Here is an 18046-nt window from a genome sequence, read left to right as displayed (position 1 = left end):
GGGGGTCCCCAGTTCAGATATGATTACTTTGGGGGGTCGGGTGGGGGAGTCCCCAGTTCAGATATGATTACTTTGGGGGGTCGGGTGGGGGGTCCCCAGTTCAGATATGATTACTTTGGGGGGTCGGGTGGGGGGTCCCCAGTTCAGATATGATTACTTTGGGGGGGTCGGGTGGGGGAGTCCCCAGTTCAGATATGATTACTTTGGGGGGTCGGTGGGGGAGTCCCCAGTTCAGATATGATTACTTTGGGGGGTCGGGTGGGGGGTCCCCAGTTCAGATATGATTACTTTGGGGGGGGGGGGTCGGGTGGGGGGTCCCCAGTTCAGATATGATTACTTTGGGGGTTCGGTTGGGGGAGTCCCCAGTTCAGATATGATTATTTTGGGGGTTCGTTGGGGGAGTCCCCAGTTCAGATATGATTACTTTGGGGGGGTCGGGTGAAGGAGTCCCCAGTTCAGACATGATTACTTTGGGGGGGTCGGGTGGGGGAGTCCCCAGTTCAGATATGATTACTTTGGGGGGTCGGGTGGGGGAGTCCCCAGTTCAGATATGATTACTTTGGGGGGTCGGGTGGGGGAGTCCCCAGTTCAGATATGATTACTTTGGGGGGTCGGGTGGGGGAGTCCCCAGTTCAGATATGATTACTTTGGGGGGTCGGGTGGGGGAGTCCCCAGTTCAGATATGATTACTTTGGGTGGTCGGGTGGGGGAGTCCCCAGTTCAGATATGATTATTTTGGGGGGTCGGGTGGGGAGTCCCCAGTTCAGATATGATTACTTTGGGGGTTCGGTTGGGGGAGTCCCCAGTTCAGATATGATTATTTTGGGGGGTCGGGTGGGGGAGTCCCCAGTTCAGATATGATTACTTTGGGGGGTCGGGTGGGGGAGTCCCCAGTTAAGATATGATTACTTTGGGGGGTCGGGTGGGTGGTCCCCAGTTCAGATATGATTACTTTGGGGGGTCGGGTGGGGGGTCCCCAGTTCAGATATGATTACTTTGGGGGGTCGGGTGGGGGGTCCCCAGTTCAGATATGATTACTTTGGGGGGTCGGGTGGGGGGTCCCCAGTTCAGATATGATTACTTTGGTGGGGTCGGGTGGGGGAGTCCCCAGTTCAGATATGATTACTTTTGGGGGGCGGGTGGGGGGTCCCCAGTTCAGATATGATTACTTTGGGGGGTCGGGTGGGGGGTCCCCAGTTCAGATATGATCACTTTGGGGGGGTCGGTGGGGGAGTCCCCAGTTCAGATATGATTACTTTTGGGGGACGGGTGGGGGGTCCCCAGTTCAGATATGATTACTTTGGGGGGGTCGGGTGAAGGAGTCCCCAGTTCAGATATGATTACTTTGGGGGGGTCGGGTGGGGGGTCCCCAGTTCAGATATGATTACTTTGGGGGTTCGGTTGGGGGAGTCCCCAGTTCAGATATTATTATTTTGGGGGTTCGGTTGGGGGAGTCCCCAGTTCAGATATGATTACTTTGGGGGGGTCGGGTGAAGGAGTCCCCCAGTTCAGATATGATTACTTTGGGGGGTCGGGTGAAGGAGTCCCCCAGTTCAGATATGATTACTTTGGGGGGGTCGGGTGGGGGAGTCCCCAGTTCAGATATGATTACTTTGGGGGGTCGGGTGGGGGAGTCCCCAGTTCAGACATGATTACTTTGGGGGGGTCGGGTGAAGGAGTCCCCAGTTCAGATATGATTACTTTGGGGGGTCGGGTGGGGGAGTCCCCAGTTCAGATATGATTATTTTGGGGGGTCGCAACTCACGGCCTGAAATGTTTGAGAACAAGATGACACAGAGGGTTGTTTACTCACTCTGAACCAATGAACAGCCAGTGCAGCCATATCCATGACAACAGCAACATGATGATGCTGATTGGCAGACACAGCAACAGCCAGTTTCCAAAGTTAATGCTGTTGCACCCTGGGTAAAACCTATAGGATACAATACAGTTGAATCTCTCGGTCAGCACCGCTGCCCTAAACATAGTGTTGCTGTTAGTAGGCATAAACACAGAAGCACCCGGGAGGAAGTGGACTATTCTGTGACATTCTGTGCCATTTCAGCCTAGTAACTTTTTCAAAACAAAACATTTGTAGGCCTACAGGATTTTGAAAGAGGACACGTTCAGCTGTCAGAAAAACAAATAAAAACAGTTCCTATTTGTTTTCCAAAACACAAACTGCCACTCACCCCTAAAATGATTGCAGACAGTCTTCATTGCGAACGCAGTGAGCCACTTACTATGAGACCCTGCTGCTCATGTCTGTGTGTGTCTGTGTGTCTGTCCCGCTGTGACACCACCCGCCCGCCACCAGAGGGCGCAGTCCTCTTAGTCTCATAGCCTATTGTGTAATGTGTAGGCCTGTGTGCAGAAACATGCATGTGTCCATACAGTAGGCCTATTATTAATTAATGATCAGGATAAGTCATGATCAAACCGGACAACGTTAAGTCCTTAAATCATTGTTCAGGTTGTGATGACTGCACTTTTATTCAATGTTTTTTTTCTTTCAAATGCTAAATAATGAACAACCCCCACATTCTTACCCCAGGTTAAAATGTAAACTGAGACCATTTTACACCTCTTTGACTCTGATGAGTTTCAGTAGAACTAGGCTACAGAACTTCCTTTGTGCTTCCCATGTATCCATACCTACTTCACTAACATCATTATTACTGTTTCATAATGTGAATTGTGTTAAAAGTACAATTGATTAACAGTGATATGAAGGGGGGATTAAAGCCTGGGCTCTACAAGTATTTAAGAACATATTAGCCTACTTTACTTACATACGCTGTTACGCTCCAATTAGTTTAGGTGTAAAGGGTACGCATAACACATAAAATGGACAAGAAACCTCACTCAAAAGTTGAAAATACTTTACTTGTGTTGTTGTTATTAATACAAATGGCTCAATGGATACATGATGGAAGCTGAGAGAGACCCAGCAGAAACTGAATGTGCAAAAACGTTGTGTACATTTTAATTGTGTACTAAGAAAGGTAACATAACATTCTAGAAAGGTAATATATTATAGGCTAGGTTTGTTTAGTGGTTGAGTAAAACCAAAATAACTTGTAGGCTTATTCTATATTTTTATGAAGCCCAAACAAACTCTGATTGATTGACATTTTTATTAACAGTTTGTAGAATGGGTGCATTTCAACAGAAGTACAGGTCAATACAAAAAAATTGCTAAATTCTAAATGTAATATACAGCAAATCCACATGTCAAATTACATAATGTTCAGACTAAACTGATCCATTGTTCATATTTTCAGGACGTTTTTGGTGGCTTGAATATGTAAAACTCTTCCCACACGACCACAAGGGGCAGTTTAAATCCAGCGTGTACAACCCTGTGAACGTCTAAATTATTTTAATTACTAAAAGCCTTTCCACACACAATTATTTGGTTTTCTCTACAGTGTGACTTCTCTGGTGTGTTTTAAGGCCATCCATTCTAGAGAAATGTTGTCCACACTGATCACATCCATAGGGTTTCTCTCCAGTGTGAATTCTCTGGTGTGTTTTAAGGTTTGACATTTGAGAGAAGTGTTGTCCACATTGATCACATCCATAGGGTTTCTCTCCAGTGTGAATTCTCTGGTGGCTTTTAAGGTGTGCCATTTGACAAAAGTGTTGTCCACACTGATCACATCCATAGGGTTTCTCTCCAGTGTGAATTCTCTGGTGAGTTTTCAGGGTGGACTTGTCAGAGAAGTGTTGTCCACACTGAGCACATCCATAGGGTTTCTCTCCAGTGTGAATTCTCTGGTGTGTTTTAAGGTTTGTTATTTTGGAGAAGTGTTGTCCACATTGATCACATCCATAGGGCTTCTCTCCAGTGTGAATTCTCTGGTGGCTTTTAAGGTGTGCCATTTGAAAAAAGTGTTGTCCACATTGAGCACATCCATAGGGTTTCTCTCCAGTGTGAATTCTCTGGTGTGTTTTAAGGTTTGACATTTTAGAGAAGTGTTGTCCACATTGATCACATCCATGTGGTTTCATTCCAGTGTGAATTCTCTGGTGTGTTGTAAGGCTGTCCATTCTAGAGAAATGTTGTCCACACTGATCACATCCATAGGGTTTCTCTCCTGTGTGATTTCTATGGTGAGTTTTCAGGGTGGTCTTGTAAGAGAAGTGTTGTCCACACTGATCACATCCATAGGGTTTCTCTCCAGTGTGAATTCGCTTGTGTGTTTTAAGGCTGGACATTTGAGAGAAGTGTTGTCCACACTGATCACATCCATAGGGTTTCTCTCCAGTGTGAACTTTCTGGTGGCTTTTAAGGCTGGACATTGTAGGGAAGCGTTTACCACACTGATCACAGCAGTGGTGTTTTTGCTTAGCCAAGCTTCTTTGTTCATTCACCTCTGGTAGAACAGGAAAACCAGATTGATGATGCAACACTGAATTGGAGACAAAGACAAATGAAACATTGCTTAGTTGTACTTCATGGATTTAAAATCGCAGAAACTAATTTTAAGTTAATGTACACAATTTTACATTAGCATCCATTTATAGTTCGATTCGACGATCAGTTTAGCCTTAAACAATTGTTTAGAAAAATAGGTATTTTAAGTCAATGATAATATTAAAATGAAATAAATACACATGACTATTTAAGACATAGTGTATATGTATATTCATATAGACACAGTTTGTAACTTACAGAGGTCTTGGTGATCATTGGGTCCTCCCTGTTGAGCAGAACTATTCATGGTGGCATTGGTAGAGTTCATCTTCAGCTGAAGTCTGGAGTCCACAGTCAGATGTGATCAGAAATGATTGATATCCTGGAGGAGTTGTGGAGAACTCTTCTTATACTAGAGAGCCTGAGGTGGAACCACTAACTGCTTGGTGTTGATTGGCCAAAGAGTGGAATAATAGAATCATGTCTCCACCAATCACAACCTAACAAACTGCTGCATGTGCTCCACCCCTCTGTAGCTCCTCCCCCAGGCCATGCTCTATGCAACATTATAGAAATAAACTGCTAACTGTGAGATTGCTTTGTAAGCTTCATATTTAATGCGTCTAAACTATATCCATATTATGATACATCGATGTATGGACTTAAGTACATCCTATTAGTCTATGTGGACGTGAGTAAAGTAAATGCAGGAGTCAGCATAAATCCCAAATAACAGACACTGTCAGAGTCAAAGCATGCATATAATATAGAAAACATGATTAGTTAGTTATTGGTAAATCAGGTAACAAATAACTGAAACAAAATAAATAAAAAATATCTAAACATTTCAGCGGAGAAGAGAAAGAAAGTCAAACTCATTCAAATCCAGTGGGAAACAGAACCGTCTTTAACAGTGATTTAACATAAATAAGGGTGTCAGCATACCTGCTGTTTTCTGGGAGTTTTTACATATGTTGTGCATACAAACTGCTGGTTTATAATAAACCTTAAAAACATCAAAGGAGTAGTTCATACCAAACTCTCCATTGGGTCTCCTACTGGAGACTGAGGTTCACAAACTATATGCTATGGATATTATGTACATACATGCAATGAGTAATATATGTCTAACAGTATTGAATAATATAAGTGGATATTAATTAATGCAGCAGAATCAAAGAGGATTGCTCCACATTCTTTCAGTAACATCAGAACCAGCTCTGGTGAAGAAACAACTGCTCATACTGTGGTTTACATCACAGCATCTTATAAATAAAAGCCTATTTGTTTTCCAAAACACAAACTGCCACTCACCCCTAAAATGAATGCAGACAGTACACAAGCCTTCACATCTTGTCTTTTACCAGTATACTACCACATCCCCTGTAACTTCAGCATTATGTTATTAAGGTGCAATGTAAGTTCAATTTGTTTCCACTTTGACAGTGGTCTGGTTTCTGTACAAAACTGGTCAAGGCCTAACAACACATTAGTATATTGTCAAATCCTCTTAGGTCACATTCATACCAGAGAGCTTTGCTGCGATTAAAACGAATCCTGCTGCGCATTGTCAGAAAGTGCGCTTCGTTTGGCAGGTGTGAAGCCTCATTCGAATCCTAATGCGCAGCAAATAACCGCATTTTACTCCGCCCAAAAACGTGGGTTTCGCTTCGCTACGAATCGCACTTGACTACGATTCGGTGCAGGTGTGAATGCAATCCGCAGTAAATAAAGGAAATGAAGCAAACATAATGTGGCGGGTGAGGAGCTGAACACAGTTGGAGATGGAGAAGGCATATTTTACGCAGCGCAAAGATGTCCCGTTACTGTGGATAGACGTGGTCGAATAAGGAGACTGAAGCCCTGATCGAAATGAGGACGTGTACATTAATCAATTGCTTAAGAAAACACATAAAAACACTGCAGTGTATTATAGCCTACATCATATTCTGTCTGTCTGTCTGTGCGTGCCGTAAACATGGAGTGCTGTCACTGTGTGGGACTGGGGAGTTATATCAGTGCGCTCATGCAGCGCTGTGCTCCATGCCCAAAAGAACAGTGTGTGGCGGCTGCGTGCGTAGAGAGAGAGGGGGGGGGGGTCCCAGACGGCACGACACATGCACGTTATGAGTGTAATTTTATCACCATAGATTTCACTGTGTAGGCTATAGTTTATGAATGGAACACATTGATAAAGGTCCCCCCTGCTGCGTTTCCAATTGCTGCGAATGACAGTGTGAAGGCAAACCCCAGCCAATTAAATATGCAAGAATCCCAATTCCCCGCCCATACGGATCTGAGTCTACCGAAGTATTAGGTGAGAATCTGACCTTAGTCTCATAGCCCATTGTGTAATGTGTAGGCCTGTGTGCAGAAACATGTGTCCATACAGTAGCCTATTATTAATTCACGATCAGGATAAGTCAGGATAAATAATCATATCATATCCTATATTCACGATTACATTGTTATTAACAACAGAGACACAATAACAGCAGTTTATTTGTGTAAACCTGGGAAACCGGACAACGTTAAGTCTTTAAGTCATTGTTCAGGTTGCTCTGAGGGAATGAGGAGCACTCAGGTGTGTGGAATTAGTTTCAATAGGGTTGTGATGACTGCACTTTTATTCAATGTTTTTTCAAATGCTAAATAATGAACAAAACCCCAGGTTAAAATGTAAACAGGCTAAATGATGATGGCTGATGCTTCATTCACTATAAACAATGCATTCAAATGCAGAGATTAAACGTGTTAATGGTCACTGGTTGTCTGGCATTGGACAGACCTGTTAATGATCACATTATGTATGCACTGAGACCATTTTACACCTCTTTGACTCTGAGGAGTTCCAGCAGAACTACAACTATCTATCACATGGAACGTATTATTATTAAACTTTGTGAAATGTTACAGGTGTTGTAAGGGATATGTGTTGTTAAAATAGCTCACAATGACATATAGTTTGTTCAGTAACAGAAGTCTTCCCATGTCTCCATATCCAGTCATAGGACTAATATAGGATACATACAGAAGTAAAACTGGAAGACATTGAACTAAAACAGAAGCTGATAAATCTTTGCAGGGTTCTCTCTCCTTTTAGGATAGCATTTGTAACCCACATGTACATTTATTTCTGTTCACCAAAGAGATTGTGCGATGGGCAGACTCCTGGTACTGAACAAAGACGGCATGTTCCCTTGTGTCAGAAGACCCTGGTTAGTTTTCTAGCCATAACTACACCTCAGTGAACAGTTGGAAAACTAAACTAGGCGGTGACGATACACAGCACAACCAGGCCCAGGAGGACCGTCAGCGTGTATGTTTCAGTCGCAACTGCAACAGAACCCTGGCAACAGACGACCCGCACACCTCGTGCATGTTCTGTTTAGGCCTTGAGCATGCTCGTCAGGCCTTTGAATTGAAACACATGGTTTCTGCCCATGCTGCCTTGTCCTCACTACTAAGGACAAGGGCCGCCGCCTCGTACGTGTCGGTGCGCACTTCAGAAGGCTCGCTGACGACCCCATCCGGGGTCCCAACGACGATGGAGGTCTTGACCTCAGAGCTAGCCTCTCCCGCCCGGTCGTTTAACCTTGGCCTTCCCTTCCTACCCCCAGTGGTAGGATCCCTGCCAAGTCCAGCTCCACTGTGACCAAAACACCCACGGCGACGGTCACAAGACGTGATTTGGACCAGGGGCCTACATCACCGACCAGAAAGGCGCCCAGGATAGCGACAAAGAGGGCCCCATCCCTCCGTTACGAGAGGGAGCCCCGCGAGGACACACGGACCAGACCCCAACCGGCGCCTTTTTCAAAACAAAACATTTGTACAGGATTTTGAAAGAGGACACGTTCAGCTGTCAGTCCAGCGTATTGCATTATTCCAATTTAACCTAAACTAACCAGCTCTGGGGAAGAAACAACTGCTCATACTGTGGTTTACATCACATAACTGCCACTCACGCCTAAAATGATTGCAGACAGTCTTCATAAATAGTACACAAGCCTTCATATCTTGTCTTTTACCAGTATACTACCACATCCCCTGTACCTTTATTATTATGTTATTAAGGTGCAATGTAAGTTCAATTTGTTTCCACTTTAGTATAGAAGACAGTGGTCTGGTTTCTGTACAAAACTGGTCAATGCCTTGACAACACATTGACATTAGTATATTGTCAAATCCTCTTAGTCTCATAGCCCATTGTGTAATGTGTAGGCCTGTGTGCAGAAACATGTGTCCATACAGTATTATTAATTCATGATCAGGATAAGTCAGGATAAATTATCATTGTCCTAATAATAATCATATCCAATATTCACGGTTACATTGTTATTAACAACAGAGACACAATAACAGCAACAACTGTATTTGTGTAAACCTGGGAAACCTGGGAAGTCTTTAAGTCATTGTTCAGGTTGCTCTGAGGGAATGAGGAGCACTCAGGTGTGTGGAATTACTTTCAATAAGGTTTAAATGCTAAATAATGTACAAAACCCCAGGTTAAAATGTAAACAGGCTAAAGGATGATGCTTCATTCACTATAGACAATGCATTCAAATGCAGAGATTAAACGTGTTAATGGTCACTGGTTGTCTGGCGTTGGACAGATCACCTGTTAATGATCACATTATGTATGCACTGAGACCATTTTACACCTCTTTGACTCTGAGGAGTTCCAGCAGAACTACAACAATGGAACGTATTATTATTAAACTTTGTGAAATGTTAAAGGTGTTGTAAGGGATAATGTGTTGTTAAAATAGCTCACATTGACATATAGTTTGTTCAGTAACAGAAGTCTTCCCATGTCTCCATATCCAGTCATAGGACTAATATGCCTTGCTTTTCTTTTATTCTCCATTGTTCTGTAAAGCACTTTGAGCTGCATTTCATGTCATGAAAGGTGCTATACAAATAAAGTTTTATTATTATTTATTATTATTGTGCGATGGGCAGACACCTGGTACTCCTGGTACTAAACAAGACTGCATGGGATGTTTCACTTTCAAACATGAGGATTTTAACATCTACTCAGACTTTTGTGAGGACCCAATTTTTTAAGTTGATGTGTTTAACATAGTGTGTCACTATAGACTATTGCTCCTGCTTTGACGTATAGCAATTGTCTGCTTGCTTTTTAGTCAACTAGCAATTTCCGTTGCTTAGTTTTTATGTATTAGTCCTTATTGGTCGCGGTCCTGTTCTCCCTTGAGCTTCTTCGGTAGTGGGTACTGTATTTATGAGCATTGTATGTCTGTCCTGTTTTTTGTTGTGTGTTTTTTTGTTACTGGCAGAGCTGTGTCACTTATTTTGCCTATTGTCTTGGCCAGTTCACACTTGTAAAAGAGACTTCAGTCTCAATGTTGTTTTTACTGGTTAAATAAAGGTTAAATAAATAAAAAACTATAGATCAAGCTTGTACATTTTAATTATATACTAAGAAAAACAAAACGGGAAGAAAAAACAACCTTTCATAATAGCATTTTGAATATCCATCGTAACTAAATACATAGGCAGTTAGTTTTAGTGTTGAGTAACACAACAATTAACGATATTTTATATTTTTTGTAAAGCACAGACAAACTATTATTCAACATTTTATTCAGTTTGTAGAATGGTTACAGTTCAACAAAAGTACAGGTCAAAAAACCTGATACGAGGAAAAATAAACAACTAAATTGTTTACACCAGGGTCCTCCATTTTTCAATTCATCCGAACATTTAATGACACAACTAAAATGGTCTAAATGTAAACTACAGCAAATCTGGGGAATCTGTAACATGGCAGAAGACCAGTCCGTTCAAATAGTATGTTACATTTACTTGCAATCCATCTATACATGGAAACATTTGTTTCATCGCCGTCCTATTAATCTAGAATTAGCATGCTCATATACATGTAATACGTTTAAACAGTTTAGCCTTAAACAATTGTTTAGAAAATACCATATGGATCAACATGTTACACTTGGTTGTAATGTGGATTAATATGTGTGCGGTCATCACATTTTCAGTGGCTCAAATTAGTAAAATTCTAACACAAGACCAGTTTAAATCCAGTGTGTACAACCTTGTGAAAGTCTAAATTATTTGAATTACTAAAAGCTTTTCCACACACATCACAATTATTTAGGTTTCTCTCCAGTGTGAATTATCTGGTGGCTTTTGAGGTGTGACATTTGAGAGAAGTGTTGTCCACACTGTGTAAAATGGTCTCAGTGCATCCATAATGTGATCATTAACAGGTGATCTGTCCAATGCCAGACAACCAGTGACCATTAACACGTTTAATCTCTGCATTTTAATGCATTGTCTATAGTGAATGAAGCATCAGCCATCATCATTTAGCCTGTTTACATTTTAACCTGGGGTTTTGTATGAATTCTCTGGTGTGTTTTAAGGTGTGCCCTTTGAGAGAAGTGTTGTCCACATTGATCACATCCATAGGGTTTCTCTCCAGTGTGAATTCGCTTGTGTGTTTTAAGGTTGGCCAAATGAGAGAAGTGTTGTCCACACTGATCACATCCATAGGGTTTCTCTCCAGTGTGAATTCTATGGTGAGTTTTCAGGGTGGTCTTGTCAGAGAAGTGTTGTCCACATTGATCACATCCATAGGGTTTCTCTCCAGTGTGAATTCTATGGTGGCTTTTAAGGCTGGACATTTGAGAGAAGTGTTGTCCACACTGATCACATCCATAGGGTTTCTCTCCAGTGTGAATTCGCTTGTGTGTTTTAAGGTTGGCCTTGTCAGAGAAGTGTTGTCCACACTGATCACATCCATAGGGTTTCTCTCCAGTGTGAATTTTCTGGTGGCTTTTAAGGTGTGCCATTTGACAAAAGTGTTGTCCACACTGATCACATCCATAGGGTTTTTCTCCAGTGTGAATTCTCTGGTGAGTTTTCAGGGTGGACTTGTCAGAGAAGTGTTGTCCACACTGATCACATCCATAGGGTTTCTCTCCAGTGTGAATTCTATGGTGGCTTTTAAGGCTGGACATTTGAGAGAAGTGTTGTCCACACTGATCACATCCATAGGGTTTCTCTCCAGTGTGAATTCGCTTGTGTGTTTTAAGGTTGGCCTTGTCAGAAAAGTGTTGTCCACACTGGTCACATCCATAGGGTTTCTCTCCAGTGTGAATTCTCTGGTGGGTTTTAAGGTGTGCCATTTGACAAAAGTGTTGTCCACACTGATCACATCCATAGGGTTTCTCTCCAGTGTGAATTCTCTGGTGAGTTTTCAGGGTGGACTTGTCAGAGAAGTGTTGTCCACACTTATCACATCCATAGGGTTTCTCTCCAGTGTGAATTCTCTGGTGTGTTTTAAGGTTTGACATTTTAGAGAAGTGTTGTCCACATTGATCACATCCATAGGGTTTATCTCCAGTGTGAATTCTCTGGTGGCTTTTAAGGTGTGCCATTTGAAAAAAGTGTTGTCCACACTGATCACATCCATAGGGTTTCTCTCCAGTGTGAATTCGCTTGTGTGTTTTAAGGTTGGCCAAATGAGAGAAGTGTTGTCCACACTGATCACATCCATAGGGTTTCTCTCCAGTGTGAATTCTATGGTGAGTTTTCAGGGTGGTCTTGTCAGAGAAGTGTTGTCCACACTGATCACATCCATAGGGTTTCTCTCCAGTGTGAATTCTGTGGTGGGTTTTCAGGGTGGTCTTGTCAGAGAAGTGTTGTCCACACTGATCACATCCATAGGGTTTCTCTCCAGTGTGAATTCGCTTGTGGCTTTTAAGGCTGGACATTTGAGAGAAGTGTTGTCCACACTGATCACATCCATAGGGTTTCTCTCCAGTGTGAACTTTCTTGTGGCTTTTAAGGTTGGACATTTGAGAGAAGTGTTGTCCACACTGATCACATCCATAGGGTTTCTCTCCAGTGTGAACTTTCTTGTGGCTTTTAAGGTTGGACATTTGAGAGAAGTGTTGTCCACACTGATCACATCCATAGGGTTTCTCTCCAGTATGAATTCTCTGGTGACTGGTAAGTTTGGACATTGTAGGGAAGCGTTTACCACACTGATCACAGCAGTGGTGTTTTTGCTTAGCCAAGCTTCTTTGTTCATTGACCTCTGGTAGAACAGGAAAACCAGACTGATGATGCAACACTGAATTGGAGACAAAGACAAATGAAACATTGCTTAGTTGTACTTCATGGACTTAAAATCGCGAAACTAATTTTAAGTTAATGTACACAATTTTACATTAGCATCCATTTATAGTTCGATTCGACGATCAGTTTAGCCTTAAACAATTGTTTAGAAAAAGAGGTATTTTAAGTCAATGCTCATATTAAAATGAAACAAATACACGACTATTTATGACATAGTGTATATATCCATATAGACACAGTTAGTAACTTACAGAGGTCTTGGTGATCATTGGGTCCTCCCTGTTGAGAAGAACTGTTCATGGTGGCATTGGTAGAGTTCATCTTCAGCTGAAGTCTGGAGTCCACAGTCAGATGTGATCAGAAATGATTGATATCCTGGAGGAGTTGTGGAGAACTCTTCTTATACTAGAGAGCCTGAGGTGGAACCGCTAACTGCTTGGTGTTGATTGGCCAAAGAGTGGAATAATAGAATCATGTCTCCACCAATCACAACCTAACAAACTGCTGCATGTGCTCCACCCCTCTGTAGCTCCTCCCCCAGGCCATGCTCTATGCAACATTATAGAAATAAACTGCTAACTGTGAGATTGCTTTGTAAGCTTCATATTTAATGCATCTAAACTATATCCATATTATGATACATTGATGTATGGACTTAAGTACATCCTATTAGTCTATGTGGATGTGAGTAAAGTAAATGCAGGAGTCAGCATAAATCCCAAATAACAGACACTGTCAGAGTCAAAGCATGCATATAATATAGAAAACATGATTAGTTAGTTATTGGTAAATCAGGTAACAAATAACTGAAACAAAATAAATAAAAAATATCTAAACATTTCAGCGGAGAAGAGAAAGAAAGTCAAACTCATTCAAATCCAGTGGGAAACAGAACCGTCTTTAACTGTGATTTAACATAAATAAGGGTGTCAGCATACCTGCTGTTTTCTGGGAGTTTTTACATATGTTGTGCATACAAACTGCTGGTTTATAATAAACCTTAAAAACATCAAAGGAGTAGTTCATACCAAACTCTCCATTGGGTCTCCTACTGGAGACTGAGGTTCACAAACTATATGCTATGGATATTATGTACATGCAATGAGTAATATATGTCTAACAGTATTGAATAATATAAGTGGATATTAATTAATGCAGCAGAATCAAAGAGGATTGCTCCACATTCTTTCAGTAACATCAGAACCAGCTCTGGTGAAGAAACAACTGCTCATACTGTGGTTTACATCACAGCATCTTATAAATAAAAGCCTATTTGTTTTCCAAAACACAAACTGCCACTCACCCCTAAAATGATTGCAGACAGTCTTCATAAATAGTACACAAGCCTTCATATCTTGTCTTTTACCAGTATACTACCACATCCCCTGTAACGTTATTATTATGTTATTAAGGTGCAATGTAAGTTCAATTTGTTTCCACTTTAGTATAGAAGACAGTGGTCTTGTTTCTGTACAAAACTGGTCAAGGCCTAACAACACATTAGTATATTGTCAAATCCTCTTAGTCTCATAGCCCATTGTGTAATGTGTAGGCCTGTGTGCAGAAACATGTGTCCATACAGTAGCCTATTATTAATTTACGATCAGGATAAGTCAGGATAAATAATCATATCCTATATTCACGATTACATTGTTATTAACAACAGAGACACAATAACAGCAACAACTGTATTTGTGTAAACCTGGGAAACCGGACAACGTTAAGTCTTTAAGTCATTGTTCAGGTTGCTCTGAGGGAATGAGGAGCACTCAGGTGTGTGGAATTAGTTTCAATAGGGTTGTGATGACTGCACTTTTATTCAATGTTTTTTCAAATGCTAAATAATGAACAAAACCCCAGGTTAAAATGTAAACAGGCAAAATGATGATGGCTGATGCTTCATTCACTATAGACAATGCATTCAAATGCAGAGATTAAACGTGTTAATGGTCACTGGTTGTCTGGCATTGGACAGATCACCTGTTAATGATCACATTATGTATGCACTGAGACCACTTTACACCTCTTTGACTCTGAGGAGTTCCAGCAGAACTACAACTATCTATCACATGGAACGTATTATTATTAAACTTTGTGAAATGTTGCAGGTGTTGTAAGGGATATGTGTTGTTAAAATAGCTCACATTGACATATAGTTTGTTCAGTAACAGAAGTCTTCCCATGTCTCCATATCCAGTCATAGGACTAATATAGGATACATACAGAAGTGAAACTGGAAGACATTGAACTAAAACAGAAGCTGATAAATCTTTGCAGGGTTCTCTCTCCTTTTAGGATAGCATTTGTAACCCACATGTCAACTAGCAATTTCCGTTGCTTAGTTTTTATTTATTAGTCCTTATTGGTCGCGTTCTTGTTCTCCCTTTGAGCTTCTTCGGTAGTGGATACTGTATTTATGAGCATTGTATGTCTGTCCTGTTTTTTGTTGTGTATTTATTTTGTTACTGGCAGAGCTGTGTCACTTATTTTGCCTATTGTCTTGGCCAGTTCACACTTGCAAAAGAGACTTCAGTCTCAGTGTGGTTTTTACTGGTTAAATAAAGGTTAAATAAATAAAAAACTATAGATCAAGCTTGTACATTTTAATTATGTACTAAGAAAAACAAAACAGGAAGAAAAAACATCCTTTTGTAATAGCATTTTGAATATCCATCATAACTAAATACATAGGCAGTTAGTTTTAGTGTTGAGTAACACAACAATTAACGATATTCTATATTTTTTGTAAAGCACAGACAAACTATTGATTCAACATTTTATTCAGTTTGTAGAATGGTTACAGTTCAACAAAAGTACAGGTCAAAAAACCTGATACGAGAAAAAAATAAAGAACTAAATTGTTTACACCAGGGTCCTCCATTTTTCAATTAATCCGAACATTTAATGACACAACTAAAATGGTCTAAATGTAAACTACAGCAAATCTGGGGAATCTGTAACATGGCAGAAGACCAGTCCGTTCAAATAGTATGTTATGGTCTAAATGTAAACTACAGCTTTCCACACACATCACAATTATTTAGGTTTCTCTCCAGTGTGAATTCTCTGGTGGCTTTTAAGGTGTGACATTTGAGAGAAGTGTTGTCCACACTGTGTAAAATGGTCTCAGTGCATCCATAATGTGATCATTAACAGGTGATCTGTCCAATGCCAGACAACCAGTGACCATTAACACGTTTAATCTCTGCATTTGAATGCATTGTCTGTAGTGAATGAAGCATCAGCCATCACCATTATTCTGTTTACATTTTAACCTGGGGTTTTGTTAATTATTTAGCATTTGAAGAAAAAAAACATTGAATAAAAGTGCAGTCATCACAACCCTATTGAAACTAATTCCACACATCAACGAACAATGACTTAAAGACTTAACGTTGTCACATGGAACAGATTATTATTAAACTTTGTGAAAGGTGTTGTAAGGGATATGTGTTATATGTAATAGCTCTAGTAATCATTGATATATCGTTTGTTCAGTAACAGAAGTCTTCCCATGTCTCCATAATATAGGATACATACAGAAGTGAAACTGTAAGGGAAACTGGAAGACATTGAACTAAAACAGAAGCTGATACATCTTTGCAGGGTTCTCTCTCCTTTTAGGATGGATTTTGTAACCCACATGTACATTTATTTCTGTTTACCAAAGAGATGTGCGATGGGCAGACTCCTGGTACTGAACAAAGACGGCATGTTTAAAGGGATGTTTCCCTTTAAAACGTTAGGGGTGTCTCTCTGTATCCCATCTAAGACTGTTACTGTTTTTAGCAATAACAAACCTTGGTTCAGTAAAGATGTTAAAACCCTCTGCTCAAAGAAAAATTAAGCCTTTAAGAGTGGCAACAAAGAGGCTTTTAAATTAACCAGATATGAGTTTGAACATGCTGTGAAAAAAGCTAAAGCCAAATATAATTACAGTCTGCAAGCCAAGCTACGTGCCAATGACACCAAGGGTGTTTGGCAAGGGATGCAGACCATCACAGGGTATAAAGGCAGCCGCCGAGCCCCAGATGATGACCCCCTCCTTCCTGATAGATTGAACGAGTTCTATTGTAGATTTGACATGCCCAGAGATGTCCATCCCAGTGCAGCAGCAGCAAACTACCACCCTCCCTTTATAATTAGTGAGCAAGAGGTAAGAACCCTCCTCCTTAAACAAAACAGCAGGAAAGCAGCAGGCCCAGATCAGGTCTCTGCTTTTACTTTAAAGCACTGTACCCACCAATTATCTCCTGTCTTTACTGGTATTTTTAACTGGTCTCTTACACTATGCAAAGTCCCACGGTGTGGCTGCAGGATCCGCCCGGAGCCCTTAAAACAGCCCACCATCCGGAAGGTGTCATTCCTGCTTTTTTCTGTTCTGAATTTTATTATTATTTTATTAAGGTGCAATGTAAGTTCAAATTGTTTCCACTTTAGTATAGAAGACAGTGGTCTGGTTTGTACAAAACGGGTCAAGGCCTAACAACAACTTAGTATAATATTGTCAAGTCCTCTTGGTCTCATAGCCTATTGTGTAATGTGTAGGCCTGTGTGCAGAAACATGTGTCCATACAGTATTATATTAATTAATGATCAGGATAAGTCCGGATAAATTATCAAACCGGACAACGTTAAGTCCTTAAGTCATTGTTCAGGTTGTGATGACTGCACTTTTATTCAATGTTTTTTTTTTTCAAATGCTAAATAATGAACAAACCCCACATTCTTACCCCAGGTTAAAATGTAAACTGAGACCATTTTACACCTCTTTGACTCTGATGAGTTTCAGTAGAACTAGGCTACAGAACTTCCTTTGTGCTTCCCATGTATCCATACCTACTTCACTAACATCATTATTACTGTTTCATAATTTGAATTGTTTTAAAAGTACAATTGATTAACAGTGATATGAAGGGGGGGTTAAGGCCTGGGCTCTACAAGTATTTAAGAACATATTAGCCTACTTTACTTACATACGCTGTTACGCTCCAATTGGTTTAGGGGTAATGGGTACGCATAACACATAAAAATCACAATTGATTAACAATTGATTAACAGTGATATGAAGGGGGGGTTAAGGCCTGGGCTCTACAAGTATTTAAGAACATATTAGCCTACTTTACTTACATACGCTGTTACGCTCCAATTGGTTTAGGGGTAATGGGTACGCATAACACATAAAAATCACCCCTAAAATGATTGCAGACAGTCTTCATAAATAGTACACAAGCCTTCATATCTTGTCTTTTACCAGTATACTACCACATCCCCTGTAACGTTATTATTATGTTATTAAGGTGCAATGTAAGTTCAATTTGTTTCCACTTTAGTATAGAAGACAGTGGTCTTGTTTCTGTACAAAACTGGTCAAGGCCTAACAACACATTAGTATATTGTCAAATCCTCTTAGTCTCATAGCCCATTGTGTAATGTGTAGGCCTGTGTGCAGAAACATGTGTCCATACAGTAGCCTATTATTAATTCACGATCAGG

General features: G+C 40.7%; 1 protein-coding gene across 1 annotated transcript in view; it reads right to left on the bottom strand.

Annotated features, from left to right (window-relative positions):
• slc13a1 (solute carrier family 13 member 1) overlaps window positions 1-18046 on the bottom strand; it is a gene marked incomplete at both ends in the record, with an annotated part of 57940 nt that overhangs the window by 16946 nt on the left and 22948 nt on the right. The window contains one exon of the mRNA XM_083762817.1: window positions 1814-1933. Within this exon, the coding sequence (XP_083618943.1) occupies window positions 1814-1933 (120 nt within the window). The remainder of the gene's footprint in view (window positions 1-1813; window positions 1934-18046) is intronic.

Source organism: Protomyctophum parallelum (assembly GCF_964188405.1).
Source record: "Protomyctophum parallelum genome assembly, chromosome: 4".
Classification (NCBI taxonomy): Eukaryota; Metazoa; Chordata; class Actinopteri; order Myctophiformes; family Myctophidae; genus Protomyctophum; species Protomyctophum parallelum.
This window is presented reverse-complemented; position numbering and strand designations above follow the sequence as displayed.